The sequence below is a fragment of the Phacochoerus africanus genome, chromosome 15, assembly GCF_016906955.1.
Source record: "Phacochoerus africanus isolate WHEZ1 chromosome 15, ROS_Pafr_v1, whole genome shotgun sequence".
Taxonomy (NCBI): Eukaryota; Metazoa; Chordata; class Mammalia; order Artiodactyla; family Suidae; genus Phacochoerus; species Phacochoerus africanus.
The window spans coordinates 24,157,020-24,169,823 of record NC_062558.1 but is presented as its reverse complement, the minus strand read 5'-3'; the positions used below and the strand labels follow the sequence as shown (position 1 = coordinate 24,169,823).

At 53.0% G+C, this 12,804-nt stretch overlaps 1 protein-coding gene across 2 annotated transcripts in view; it reads left to right on the top strand.

Annotated features, from left to right (window-relative positions):
- Window positions 1-12,804, top strand: part of ADGRD1 (adhesion G protein-coupled receptor D1) — a 182,926-nt gene that overhangs the window by 143,177 nt on the left and 26,945 nt on the right. For both annotated transcript variants that reach the window (XM_047760612.1, XM_047760613.1), the window contains 3 exons: window positions 2,559-2,662; window positions 4,698-4,809; window positions 7,241-7,394. In XM_047760612.1, coding sequence (XP_047616568.1) covers window positions 2,559-2,662; window positions 4,698-4,809; window positions 7,241-7,394 — 370 coding nt within the window. The remainder of the gene's footprint in view (window positions 1-2,558; window positions 2,663-4,697; window positions 4,810-7,240; window positions 7,395-12,804) is intronic.

Genomic DNA, 12,804 nt, shown 5'->3' with positions numbered 1-12,804 from the left:
AAGAGCGGGGCACATCCCACTGGGCAGTAGAGAGGTGAACAGGGCTGGTGTGGAGGACTCATGCAGAGGACTTGGCCTCAGGGAGGGGACTCCCCCAGTGGCAATGGGGTGAAGATGTCACGGGGGCCACGCTAGCTCTGGACACAGGCACGTTGCTCTCCTCCATTTGCTGACATTTCCGCTGGTTACTGAAGTTAATTTCCATCTAGTGAATGTTCTCGAGGTGGGCCTTAGCTTCCCAGAGCCGTTGATGGTCTGCCAGTGTCCATAAACTCTGGTAACTGGTAACGTCCCTCCATCGCTAGGGAGAGATCATGGTCATGTCATAGGACTATGCAGTCGTCTGCTGAGACAGCAAAGAAAGATTACCTGTCCAGTTTAGTATTAGTGTTTCCTCATTTGGTTTTGGTCTGTTTCTGAAAAGTATCACTTGAAGTAGGAGCTCTTCCAAAGAGTTTGAGAAATGCCAAACTTAACATATATATGTAGGAGTTCCCGTCATGGCTCAGTGGTTAACGAATCCGACTAGGAACCATGAGGTTGCAGGTTCAGTCCCTGGCCTTGCTCAGTGGGTTAACGATCTGGTGTTGCCATGAGCTGTGGTGTAGGTCGCAGATGTGGCTCAGATCCTGCGTTGCTGTGGCTCTGGTGTAGGCCGGTGGCTACGGCTCCGATTAGCCCCCTAGCCTGGGAACCTCCATATGCCATAGGAGCAGCCCTAGAAAGGGCAAAAAGCCAAAAAAAAAACCAAAAACAAAAACAAAACACACACACACATATATATATAGCTATATAGACACATACATGTATATACACACATACCTATATACGTATACATACATATACACGCATACCTACATATACATACCTGCCTACATATATACACACATACATGTATAGGTAAGTATATACTGTGTATACATGTGTATGTGAATATATATAAGTGTGTGTGTGTGTGTGTGTATTTACTTTCAGAATTTCTCAGAAGCCTTAAATTGCTTATATTCACCAAAAAATCTTGAAAGGCAGAGAGTGCATCTTTCCTCAAACTTACCTAAAACCGGAAACATCATGTCACAGAAGACCGGCAAGAACATCTGGCAGGAATTAGATGCTTAGAGTGATACGGTGTGGGACTGTGGCTCAAGGAATATCTTTCCATGTGCTTCCTGGGGTGTTTGATGACTCGGAACACCGCTTGGCCTGTCCACCTGCAGACGAAGTTTCTGGTTCAGACCTTAGGGCCACTCAGGAGCGCACTGTCTGGGAAGCTTGTTTCATTGTACAGACTTGGGGGTTACCCCTCCACACCTCCCACATCCAAGGCTGCTGGGCCCAGGCTTCTCCCTCCCCTGCCTCCACCCAGAGCCATCTTGATCCCCCGGGAATGAGTTGAGTGGCAGTGACTCACAGATCAGGAGGAAGTAAAACACATTCAATTAGGAGTCCTCAGGCACAGACCTGCTGGCTCCCAAATTACTCCCTATGACCCACTTTCACTTCCTGGTGGGGCCTCCTGGGTCTGTAGCATTTCCGTGGTTCTTGCCGACAGGCCCTTTACGTACCCAGTGGTGCCTTCTTTTGCTCCTGATTAAGTCCCAGTGAACAGGCAAAAGGGTGGGTTAGCTGGAGGCCAAGGTCCCTGGGTATCCTGGCCAGGGCTGGGAGACCTTGATGCCAAGCGAGCTCCAGGCTGAGTCTCTGCTGCTGACAGAGCCACAAGCCACAGCTGGAAGCTCACGGCAGCAGCCTCTGTGGGAACAGGCTCTGGGAAGTTAGTCTCTTAGGCACCTGACTTAGGGAGCATGGAGCTTCTGGGACCCCAGGGTCCAATGTGTGTGACCTTGAGACGCCAGCTCCTGGAGCCCAGGCAGCTGTTGTTTTTGTGTTATGCTGTCAGATGAGCTGTGGTTTGTCACCGTCCTTTGTGGCCTTGCATCCACTTAATTTACTATGTTTCTTTACACTCTCCTTGACCTCTGGGCGACCATGGAACTCTTCCATTGCTCTAATAGGCACTTTACATAGGTGAATTCACTGAATCCTCATAGCCACAGTAGTCACACGTCCTGGGTCACCAGCTGGGACAGGGTCATGCTTGGGCTTGAACCAGGGTGCATGGGTCTTGGGTCAGGCTCTTAAGCAAACCCTGCATCTCCTGTGCAGCTGTGGCTGTCACACTCCAGATAAGGAGATCTGGAGCAGGCGGGCTGTGCAGGGATGGATGGGGGAGGGGAGGCAGCTGGCAGATTCTGGGTGAATGGGGGCGCTTGAGTGATTGGTGGAGCCATTTGGAGCATCTGAGGTATGCAGAACCAAGGGCCAACTTCAAAGTGTGGCAACAACAGGGAGTCTGGGGGAGAGGCAGGGACAGGTGGTCATCACCCACTCAGGACAGTCCAGTGGCTGCCTCATGTTCAGCTGTGCACTAGCCCTGGGACCCTTGCTAGCCTGAAGTCCCCCCCACCTCCCATCAGGATGGGGCCACACTAACCACAGGGCCAGTCCCCCTCTAGGACCTGGATGGGCTGACCACCTCTGCTCTGCTTCCCGCACAGCTCACTCATGGACACCAGGTGGCGCTCTCGTCCATCAGCTACATCGGCTGCTCTCTGTCAGTGCTCTGCCTGGCCGTCACGCTGGTCACCTTCGCGGTGCTCTCGTGAGTCATCTGCTCTCCCCCGGGGCCCAGGAGGGTGGGCGGCTCTGCCCACTACGACTTCCCTTCCTATACTTGTACCCTGGAGGCAGCAAACACCGGCCCCTGTTGAGGTTATGCACAGAGGTTACAGGGGGACCGCTATTCCTCACTTATTTTGAGATCTGAGGTCCCGGGAGGGAACCATGGGGTGCTCGAAAAGGGAGAGGATGGAGGAGGGGCTGTGGAATTGGAGGGCGCCAGCTTTAGCTAAGCTGGGCAATTCTGGAAAGGTCTCCAGCCCACAGGGTTGCTGGCCTTAAGCCAGGTGAAAGCCAGAACTGAGGACCTCCCCGCAAAGATATCCAAGCAGCCAAATCCTTGTGGGGCTGGGCTGTGGGAGGCCCCGGGGGTGAGAACATTGGAGGGACCCCTGCCTCCCTGCCCGCTGAAGCCACAGTGTCTGGTCAGAGGTCGTGGGGGTCCCTGCAGTGGGGCTGGCAGTGAGTCCATCTTTGGTCTCCTCTGAACTGGGACAGAAAAATAAGATGAGAGCTGAGTCGGAGCAGACAGCCGTGGGGACATGTTCGCATCCACCCCCACGGGGCTGCGGAACATCCCGGGAGGATGTTTTACTCAAACCTGGATGGGCCTCTCTCTCTGGGGCTGCTTGGGAGTTTCTCTCTCCTCCTCCCACTGCCTCTTCCAAGCTGGACACCAGCATTCCTCTTTACCTGCCCTGTTCTGCAAGGACACCTGTTACCTGGGTGGCTCTGTGACCTGGGCGGGGGGTGGGCGGGTGGGGGGTGGGTCCCAGGTTTGGTTGGTTAGGGCCTGTGGTAGCATCAGCAGGGGAGGCTGCCAGCTTCCTGGCCCCTCCCTCACTGTGATCCCTCCCTTCCTCGAACCCAGGTGATCTGGGGGATGAAGGCAGGTATGCATGAACACAAGGGGTGCTGGTGGGATCTCAGCCAGATGAGAGGAGCCGGCTGAAGGTTTTTTGGTTTGGTTTGGCTTTTTGTCTTTTTAGGGCCACACCCGCGGCATATGGAGATTCCTAGGCTAGGGGTCTAATCAGAGCTATAGTTGCCAGCCACAGCCACAGCCACAGCCAAACCAGATCCGAGCTGTGTCTTTGACCTACACCACAGCTCACAGCAACGTCAGGTCCTTAACCCACTGAGCAGGGCCAGGGTTCAAACCCATGTCCTCATGGATCCTAGTCAGGTTCATTACCGCTGAGCCATGACGGGAACTCCTGGACTCGGGTTTGTAGCGACGTTCCTTACACTCAGGATGTTCCTTTCTTCCCCTTTTTTTGGCCGCCCCTTCAGCATGTGGAGTTCTCCAGGCCAGGGATCAGATCCAAGCCACAGCTGTGACCTTAAGCCACAGCTGCGGCAATGTAGCATCGTTGGCCCACTGTGCCGGGCCAGGGATCCCAAGGCACCACTGATTCCACTGTGCCACAGCAGGAACTCCAGGATGTTCCTTTTTTGAGTCCCTGGCTCCTCATCCATTCACTCAGCAAGCCCACCTCCCAGCCCTACCCCCGACCCCATGGGCAGTCAGCTGTGAGGACACAGCTGCACCCAAGATGGATTAAAACATGCCAGGGTGGGGGCTGGTTGAGGAGCAAGTACTCAAAGGCCTGAACACACATCTGCACAGACCTCTGAGCAGGGAGAGCCGTTTAGAGAAGGGGCGGAGCACCTTTAGGCTCAGGAAGTTCTAAGGGGAGGTGAAGGAAGAGAGTTTACATACTTTACCGCAGAGGAAGGCAGGTGTCAAGGCCCCGAGGCTGCAGCAGGTTGGAGGAATTGAAGAACCAGAAAAGGGGGTCAGGAGCAGACGAAAGGAAAGAGTTGACTCAGAGCCATTGCCAGGGCCTGCGGAAGATCATTTCTAAGAGCAATAGGGAGCCATAGAGGTTTCACAGCTTCCCAGGAGTGACAGCCTCAGGGTGGGCTTATCAAGACCTCTTTGGTGGCCCTTGGGGGAGTGGCACAGAGCAGCTTTGGCTGGGCCCTGGCCTCACCCCTGCCTCTCTGCCCCCCAGCTCGGTCAGCACCATCCGGAACCAGCGCTACCACATCCACGCCAACCTGTCCTTCGCTGTCCTGGTGGCCCAGGTCCTTCTACTCGTCAGCTTCCAATTTGAACCAGGCACGGTGAGTGACCCCCCCCCCCCACCTCATGTCACCAGAGTGGCACCTTCTCCTCCTGGTTTCCACTCAGAATTAAGACCACAGCCCCCAGAGAGCGAGACAGTGATTCCTCCAGGAGAGACAGAGAAGATGACAGGAATGGGCTGGCTTCCCTGTTCATCATCATTCTCAGTAGTGAAGACAGTTAAGGCCCTGACTCGCTACGGTGCCTCAGGCTTACAGAGAGTCACTCAGTTGATCCTTATAAGAAGCCCATGAGGTGGTGCCATGTAGACGGCAGCATAAGGGGTTACAGGGACTTGCCCAGGGCAACCTGGTAAGTGCTGACCAGGGTCTGACATCAGGCAGTCTTGCTGCAGATGCTGCCCTCTGTCCCTGCTCTGACTGCACGCAGCTGCACCCCTCTGCCTGCCAAGGGCCAGCGCTCTCTGCCAAGGCACTGCAATGACCCAGACCCACATTTCCCTGCCCTTTGTATCAAGCAGGGGGTTCTCTGGGGACCTAGGAAGTCTCAGATTTCACAGAAAGTGAAATGCTGAGACCAAGGTGACTCAGGCCTGGGCAATGTGAGTTATAAACCCGGTTGGTGGGCAGGAGAAGCAGAGGTGTTCTTGGTCCACACTAGGACAGAAGGAGAGACTGGTGCTGGGGGAACCGAGCAGTGGAAGTCAGTGGTCCTGGGATGCAATCAGGATGGGCCAAAGGAAAGTGAATCTTTATCCCACAAAGTGAGTGGGTCAGCAGAGCCTCTGTCCTCACTGCTCAGCAGGGCCCTCAGCCCACCTACCTGTCTTGGGATTGAGGGGTCCAGGCAAGCATCTGAGAAGCTCCCGGCTGTGCTGTGGATAGAGGAGGCCTGTACCAGCCTCATCCCCAACCCCCAGCTGGATGCTTTCCAAAGTCTACTATGAATCATTGCACGGAGTTTTCTCGAAATGCAGGTTTGGGTTTAGCAGGCCCGGGGATTCTGTGTTTCCCTCAAGCATCCTGGTGCTGCCAATACCACCTGTCCAAAAGCCACCCTGTGAGGCATGAGATTCCACTCCGTGATGGCAGCAGGAGGGGAAGCGGTCCAGGCATCCAGCATCCACATGAATTCTCCCCCAGGAGACCAGGAGAATTCTCCCCCCAGAACCCGTGTGTGTGAAATCCCAGGCAGGGCACCGCTGAGTGATGTGCCTGTTGGGTGACCTCTGTGGCAGATGAGAGGTGATTGTTGGGGCTGGTCTCACCAGAGCCTCTGCATGGAGGGGGGCTGCTCCCTGCACCAAAGAAGACCCAGGGCCACTGGTGCCGGGACCACAAAAATAATAGATGTGTCCCATATTTGTATCTAAATGTTAACAGATCCTGATGACAAGAAACACAGCATTTCGGTAACTTCTACCTTTTTCCCCCTGAGAATTAACTGATGCAGTGGCGGGGGGAGGACAGGACATGGAGCCGCCCCCCCCCCCCCATAAAGATGGTTCTCTTTAATTTTTCGTATCTGTTTTCCTCCCTGGGCTTCTGGTTCCCTGGACCTTTTATCTGAGCTTAGGGATGAGTGGCTGTGGACTCACAGCACAGGGGAATGTCTGATTGGGGCTCTGGGGCGAATCTGAGGCCATGTGGCTGAGACTGACCTTGTGGCCAAGACACTAAGGAGCAGGAGGGACCAGCAGACCCTTGACGCGCCCTGAACAGGATAGATGAGCATGCGGTGCTGAGCAGGCCCTGCCATCATGGGCTCATCAGAGAAGGTGGGGGGCCTTGTGGAGATCAGTGCCCTGGGCAGCCAGAAATAACAGACATTACAGGTAGTTTGTGCATCTCTGTTCATTACACCTGTTGAGAGTAAACTAGAGGGAAGTGGTTGTGTCAGGCGGGGCTTTCAGCTCCAGGTAGGTAGGTAGCCAACACCTTGAAGTGGAGAACTGAAAAAGCCACATCACAGGCTGCTTTCTCTCTGCTCCTCAAGTCCCTTCCCCATATGGGTTCTGCTCTGCAGACCTCCCTCTCCTAGGTCAAGGTGGCTCTCAATTCACCAGGCTTGTGTCCTTATGTCTGGAGGGAGGAGGGAAACCTGCTTAATTGGTGGTTCTGCCCACACAGAACCCACCCCAATGGACCAGGTGGATCACGCCCCCCCCCCCCCAGCCAATCCTGCTGCAGGGATGGGGATGTTTGTGCTGATTGGGTGACTGATTCCCTGCCTTCTCCTGGGTCAATCACTGTGCCTGGTTGGGGGGAGTTGCTGGTGCAGTGATTGGCTACTGCATGAGTCATGTGCCCCATGCAAATCACTCCACCTGGAAAGCAGGCCGTGAAAATGAGGCCAAGTGTCTAGAAGGTGCCCCTAGAAAATTGGTGCAGGGAGGTTGGAACAACAGCAGGAGAGCCCGGCTCACATCCTGTGAGAGCTTAACGCCCTGTGCCATTGCTTTGATCCTAGACCCCGTGCCAGGTGCTGGCCGTGTTCCTGCACTACTTCTTCCTGAGCGCCTTTGCATGGATGCTGGTGGAAGGATTGCATCTTTACAGCATGGTGATCAAGGTCTTTGGATCAGAGGACAGCAAACACCGCTACTACTACGGGATAGGTTGGGGTAGGTGGGGATGGGGTGGGGCAGATCGGGCAGGTGGGTTGTGATTTCATCTTCACGTGACACACCTCCAAGAGGCTAGGTGCTCCTAGGCTTGCATTTCCCCACACTCCTTCAAAAACTCACTTCCCTTAGGGAGTGCTTTGGGGTTCTCTGTTCTAATGGCCTGCTTCCCTCCTACCTGGGAAAAATCCGGGAGGCATGACTTCGGAGCTGGTACAGGGACAGTGGCCAGCTTCTCTTGGATTGACAACCTAGCTTTAGTGCAGGAACTCATCTCACAGTGTCTGGGAGTCCTAGGGTGAGGGCAGTCAGAGCCTGTATCCTTAGCTAGTCGCACCTGGGATGGACCCCGTACACGGTGGGTTGCAGTTGGAGGGAGGAAGGGAACTCTGATCTCTTGGTTGCTCTTACCTGGAATAAAGTTTCTGCAACGTGGCACTGGGGAGAATGAGCAATGCAGACAACCTGCTCCTGGGAGATGTTATGGCTCTGAATTGGGCCCTGGGGGAGGGAGCCTGTCTTGTTGGCCAGACCTGCCTGGAGGAGAACAGGTTGTGGCCCAGGTGTTGCAGCTGCTCTGTTTTACCCAGACTTAGTAGGTTTTCTTGAATAAATTTGTCTCAATTTTCTGTATGTCCTAAGGACAGTTTATAGAGACTTTAAATGGTTGTATTCTTTTAAAAGCTGATTTTCACCAGTTCTGGTGACCTGTCATTCTGGGAGTCACCTCCCCACTGACTTGACTCTTGGTTTAACTTCCTTTTTGCCCCTCTGGAGGAGGGGACCTGAGGCCATGCTTCCAGCCAGAGTAATTGACACCTGGCATTTCTTTCTTTTTTTTTTTTTTTAATTAAAGTATGGTTGATTTACAATGTTGTGCCAATTTCTGCTGCACAGCAAAGTGACTCAGTTATAAATATATATCCCAGGAGATTGGATAGAGTTACCCATGCTATACAGTAGGACCTTATTGTTTATCCATTCTAAATGTAATAGCTTGCAGCTACTAATCCCAAACACCCCGCCCATCCTGCTCCCTCCCCCCTCCACCTTGGCAACTACAAGTCTTCTCTATGTCTGTAAGTCTTTCTATTTTGTAGATAGGTTCATTTGTGCCATATATATATATGTATATTTATAAGTGAGTGTGTGTGTGTGTGTGTGTGTGTGTATGGCCACACCTGCTACATATGGAAGTTCTCAGGATACAGGTAGAATTGGAGCTGCATCTACACTAGATCTGGGCCATATCTGAGACCTACTCATCAGCTTGTGGCAATGCTGGATCCTTAACCCACTGAGCAAGGCCAGGCATCGAACCTGTAGTCCTCACAGAGACTATGTGGGGTCCTTAACTTACTGAGCTACAGTTGGAACTCCCATTTGTGCCATATTTTAGATTCTACATGTGGTATTTGCATCAACACCTGGCATTCTTTTTTTTCTTTCTTTTTTTTTTTGTCTTTTTGCCTTTTCTAGGGCCGCTCCCTCCCTCAACATATGGAGGTTCCCAGGCTAGGGGTCTAATCAGAGCTGTAGATGCTGGCCTGTGCCACAGCCACAGCAACACAGGATCTGAGCTGTGTCTGCGACCTGCACCACAGCTCACGGCAACGCTGGATCCTTAACCCACTGAGCAAGGCCAGGGACCGAACCCGCAACCTCATGGTTCCTAGTTAGATTCGTTAAGCACTGAGCCACGATGGGAACTCCAACACCTGGCCTTCTTTTTTTTTTTTTTTTTTTTTTTTCCTTTTTATGGCCACACCCGCTGAATATGGGAGTTCCCAGGCTAGGGGTCCAACTGGAACTGCAGCTGCTGGCCTACACCACAGCCATAGTGGATGCCAGATCCAATCCACATCTGCAGCCTACACCACAGCTCATGGCAACACCAGAGCCTTAACCCACTGAGTGAGGCCAGGGATGGAACCCACATCCTCATGGATACTAGTCGGGTTTGTCACCGCTGAGCCATCATGGGAACCCCCAACCCCTGGCATTCTTGCATCTGTTAGAAAGCATTAATCTCACATTAGGCACCAGCTCTTTGTTTCTGGTTTTCTTTTAATAGATTGACTTCTCACAGTCCTCATTGTACAGGGAGCAGACCAATGTTTTCTTTTGTGTTTTGAGTGAGCTAATGTAATTTATTGGGGCAGCAGTGGAGGTAAATCACGGACCCCCTCCTGGCTTCCTTGGGGAGACTGGAGAGTCTCACCTGGGCCCCGTGGAGAGCGGAGACTGGCGTGGCCTCTCCGGGAACTCCCCGTGGTCGCCACTGACGTCCTGCGCCCAGCCTGTGGGTCGGTTTGCTGTCTGTGCTGTGCTCTTCTACCCTGGATACCTTTGCCCACCCTGGGCTCTCAGAACAAACGTCCTCTCCTCTTCCGTCTCCCCGTGGTGAGCCCGAATCTAGCACGACCTTCTCCTTCCATCCTGCCTTGACTCCCTGAGGGAGGAGTGTCATTCCTGCCTCTGACTTCTGACTTCTTTTAGTAAAGATTTACAGGATGATATGTGACCGACCGCCTATAATTACTAGTCTCTTTATGGAAACAGTCACACACACACACACACACACACACACACGCGCGCGCACACCCGTATCAAGGACGGGCGAAATAAATTAAAAGTGTGGGATTTGAAGTTCCTACTATGGTGCAACGGGATCAGTGGCATCTCTGCAGCACCAGGACGAAGGTTCAATCCCCAGCCCAGTGCAGTGCATTAAAGTATCCCCCGCCGCCTCCGCTGTGGTGTAGGTCACAGCTGTGGCTCAGATCTGATTGCCAGCCTGGGAACGTCATATGCTGAGGGACGGCCAGAATAGAGAACTTTACAGTATAGGGTTCCTTCCAATGATATCTCTGTATTAATTAAGATAAATATTGCAGCTGGTATGACAGATAAACTATCGTATCTCAGTGAAATAGACAAAATAGGTCTCTTTCTTTTATGTCACAGTCCAACGTGTGTTGGCAGAGAGCCTTTTTCCTGAAAGATACTTGGTGACCCACGTCCTTCGCACCTGTGGCTCTATCTTCTTCCAGATCCTCTTGATGAGCCAGTGCGTGGAGATGGGGAAAGAATGTCAAGTTCAGCAGAGTTTACAGGGCATGGCTAGGGGTCAAGTTCAGCAGCATTTTTGAGGCGTGCCTAGGGGTGTGTGTGCCAGTTCCCCACCTTTCCTTGGTCACTATTCAGGTGCGTGGCCAGGCCCACAGTGAGAGACGCCATCTCTACTGGTTCAAGGTGGAGGTGGGGGTAATCCTGTCCAGTCATGGAGGATGTCTTATTTGGTCTGCCCAGTGTTGGAGAAAAAGAAAGGAATTGTTTTTGCTGGTATTTAAAAATGGAGAGAATTGGAGTTCCTGTCGTGGCTCAGTGGTAATGAACCCAACTAGTATCCATGAAGATGCAGTCTTGATCCCTAGCCCCACTTAAAGATCCGGCCTTGCTGTGAACTGTGGTGTAGGTCGCAGATGCTGCTTGGATCCTGCATTGCTGTGGCGGTGGTGTAGGCTGGCAGCTGCAGCTCTGATTCAGCCCTAAGCCTGGGAACTTCCATATGCTGCAGGTACAGCTGTAAAAAGACAAAAAAAAAAAAAAAAGAAAGAGAGAGAGAGAGAATTTATATCAAATGATAGAGTCCATTTGAAAAATGAGGTGATCAGGGGACCCTGAGTTTCCGTTCCTACTTAACAACATTGGCTGCTACTCCATGGTTTCTGATGCCAGCCTCTTCCCTGTGGATGTCTGAGCGAGCACCCTCTGTCAGAGGCTCTCTGCGAATGGAGGGCTGGGCTGGGCTCCAGCAGGCCTGCCGCCTCTGACTCCATCAGCTTCCCCTTAACTGATTTCATCAGGGCTTGTGAAGTGCATCCTCCCTTCTGACGGGGCTAGAATTGGCTCTGGGCCTGAGTACAGACCGTCTGCAGGCAGCTGGGCCTCTACCTGCAGTTATTGATGGAGAAGGAGCAGGGAGTGGATCCAGGGCACCGGGAGGTCACGCTGCAGGACTGGGGGAAGAGAAGGGCTGCATCCCTGGACATTTCCACCTGCTCCTACCTGACCATCCTTTTCTGAACCTCAAGGACTATGCTTTTAGCGGAGCTGGGATTGGAGGCATCTCATTAACAGCATACTTGAGGCTTTGCTGTATGTCAGGTCCTGTGCTCATACTTAAGGTGAGTGATATGCAGTTCCTATCCTCAAGGAGTCCACAGGGGAATCAGGAGAACAGGCAAGCGCTAAACAGTTGAGTATTTTTACGCATTGGTGCAGCAGGTGTGAAGCCCTGACCACAAACTGTAAGAAGTGATCATAAACTCTGAAGCCAAGGAAATGCAACTTGCTTTGTCTTTCTCTGTTGCTTTGTTTCTTTCATGAGAACCTATCCCTGTCTGGGGGCTGAAAACATCATCACAGTTCTCTCTGGACCCTGGCTTTCTCTGAAGTTGCCCTGGCACTCTGGGGAGGTGACTCCATGCCAAGACCTTGGGAGGTGCATCAGTCAGGGCAGGCTTGGTGATGCTGCCATAACAAGCAGCCTCCAGCTCACATCGGCTGAAAACAATAGCATTTATTTCCGGTTTACACTGTGTGTCTTCAGTGGGACGGTGGCAGCAGTGGGGGTGGGGGGGTGGGGGAGTGGGCCCCCCATCTCCCCAGGCCACTTCCACCCCCCTCCTGACCCCCATGGCCCCAGGGGTGGAAGTGCCAACTTCCTACGTGCCCAGAGCGAGGCATCCAGGAGGTGGCACTGGTGACTTCTGCAGGAGGGTGGGCCACTTGTCTCCTGTCGTTGTCACCCTCTGCCCCTTCTCTGTTGAGACATCCATCCCCCTGTGTTGGGTTTCACACCATTCATCCTCTCAGGACGGTGTGTCTGGGGTTAATATTTCATAGCAAAGCTTCTCATGGCCACTCTCACTGTCACCCGCTTCTTTCCTGGAGTTTAGAGGGCAGCATCCAGGAGGCAGCAGTGTGGTCCCTCCCAAAGGTCACTGCCTCCCAAAGAGAGCCTTTCTGGAGCTCCATAACGTAAATGTCCATAGGACAGAGCCAAAGGGACCCCAGATTGCCTGCAGAAACAGGTGACATGTCAGGACAGGTTATTGGGGTGGGGATTTCAGATGACAGTAGGACGGGCATCTGAGTTGGTTAATAACAGTGGAGGTTGTTATACCGAGGTTGGCGCCCTACATCAGCGCCTCCTTACTCGCAAACACAGCCGCATCTCACGGGACCCTCACAGCAGCCTGATGGGGAAGTACGATTATCTGCATTTCCAAAGTGAGATTGTGGTGGCCCAGAGAGGTCTGTCTGGGTCCCTGAGGCTACACAGCTGATCCAGGGTGGCCCTGGGAATAGAACCAGGTGTCATTTGGCTCCAAAGCCCAGGCTT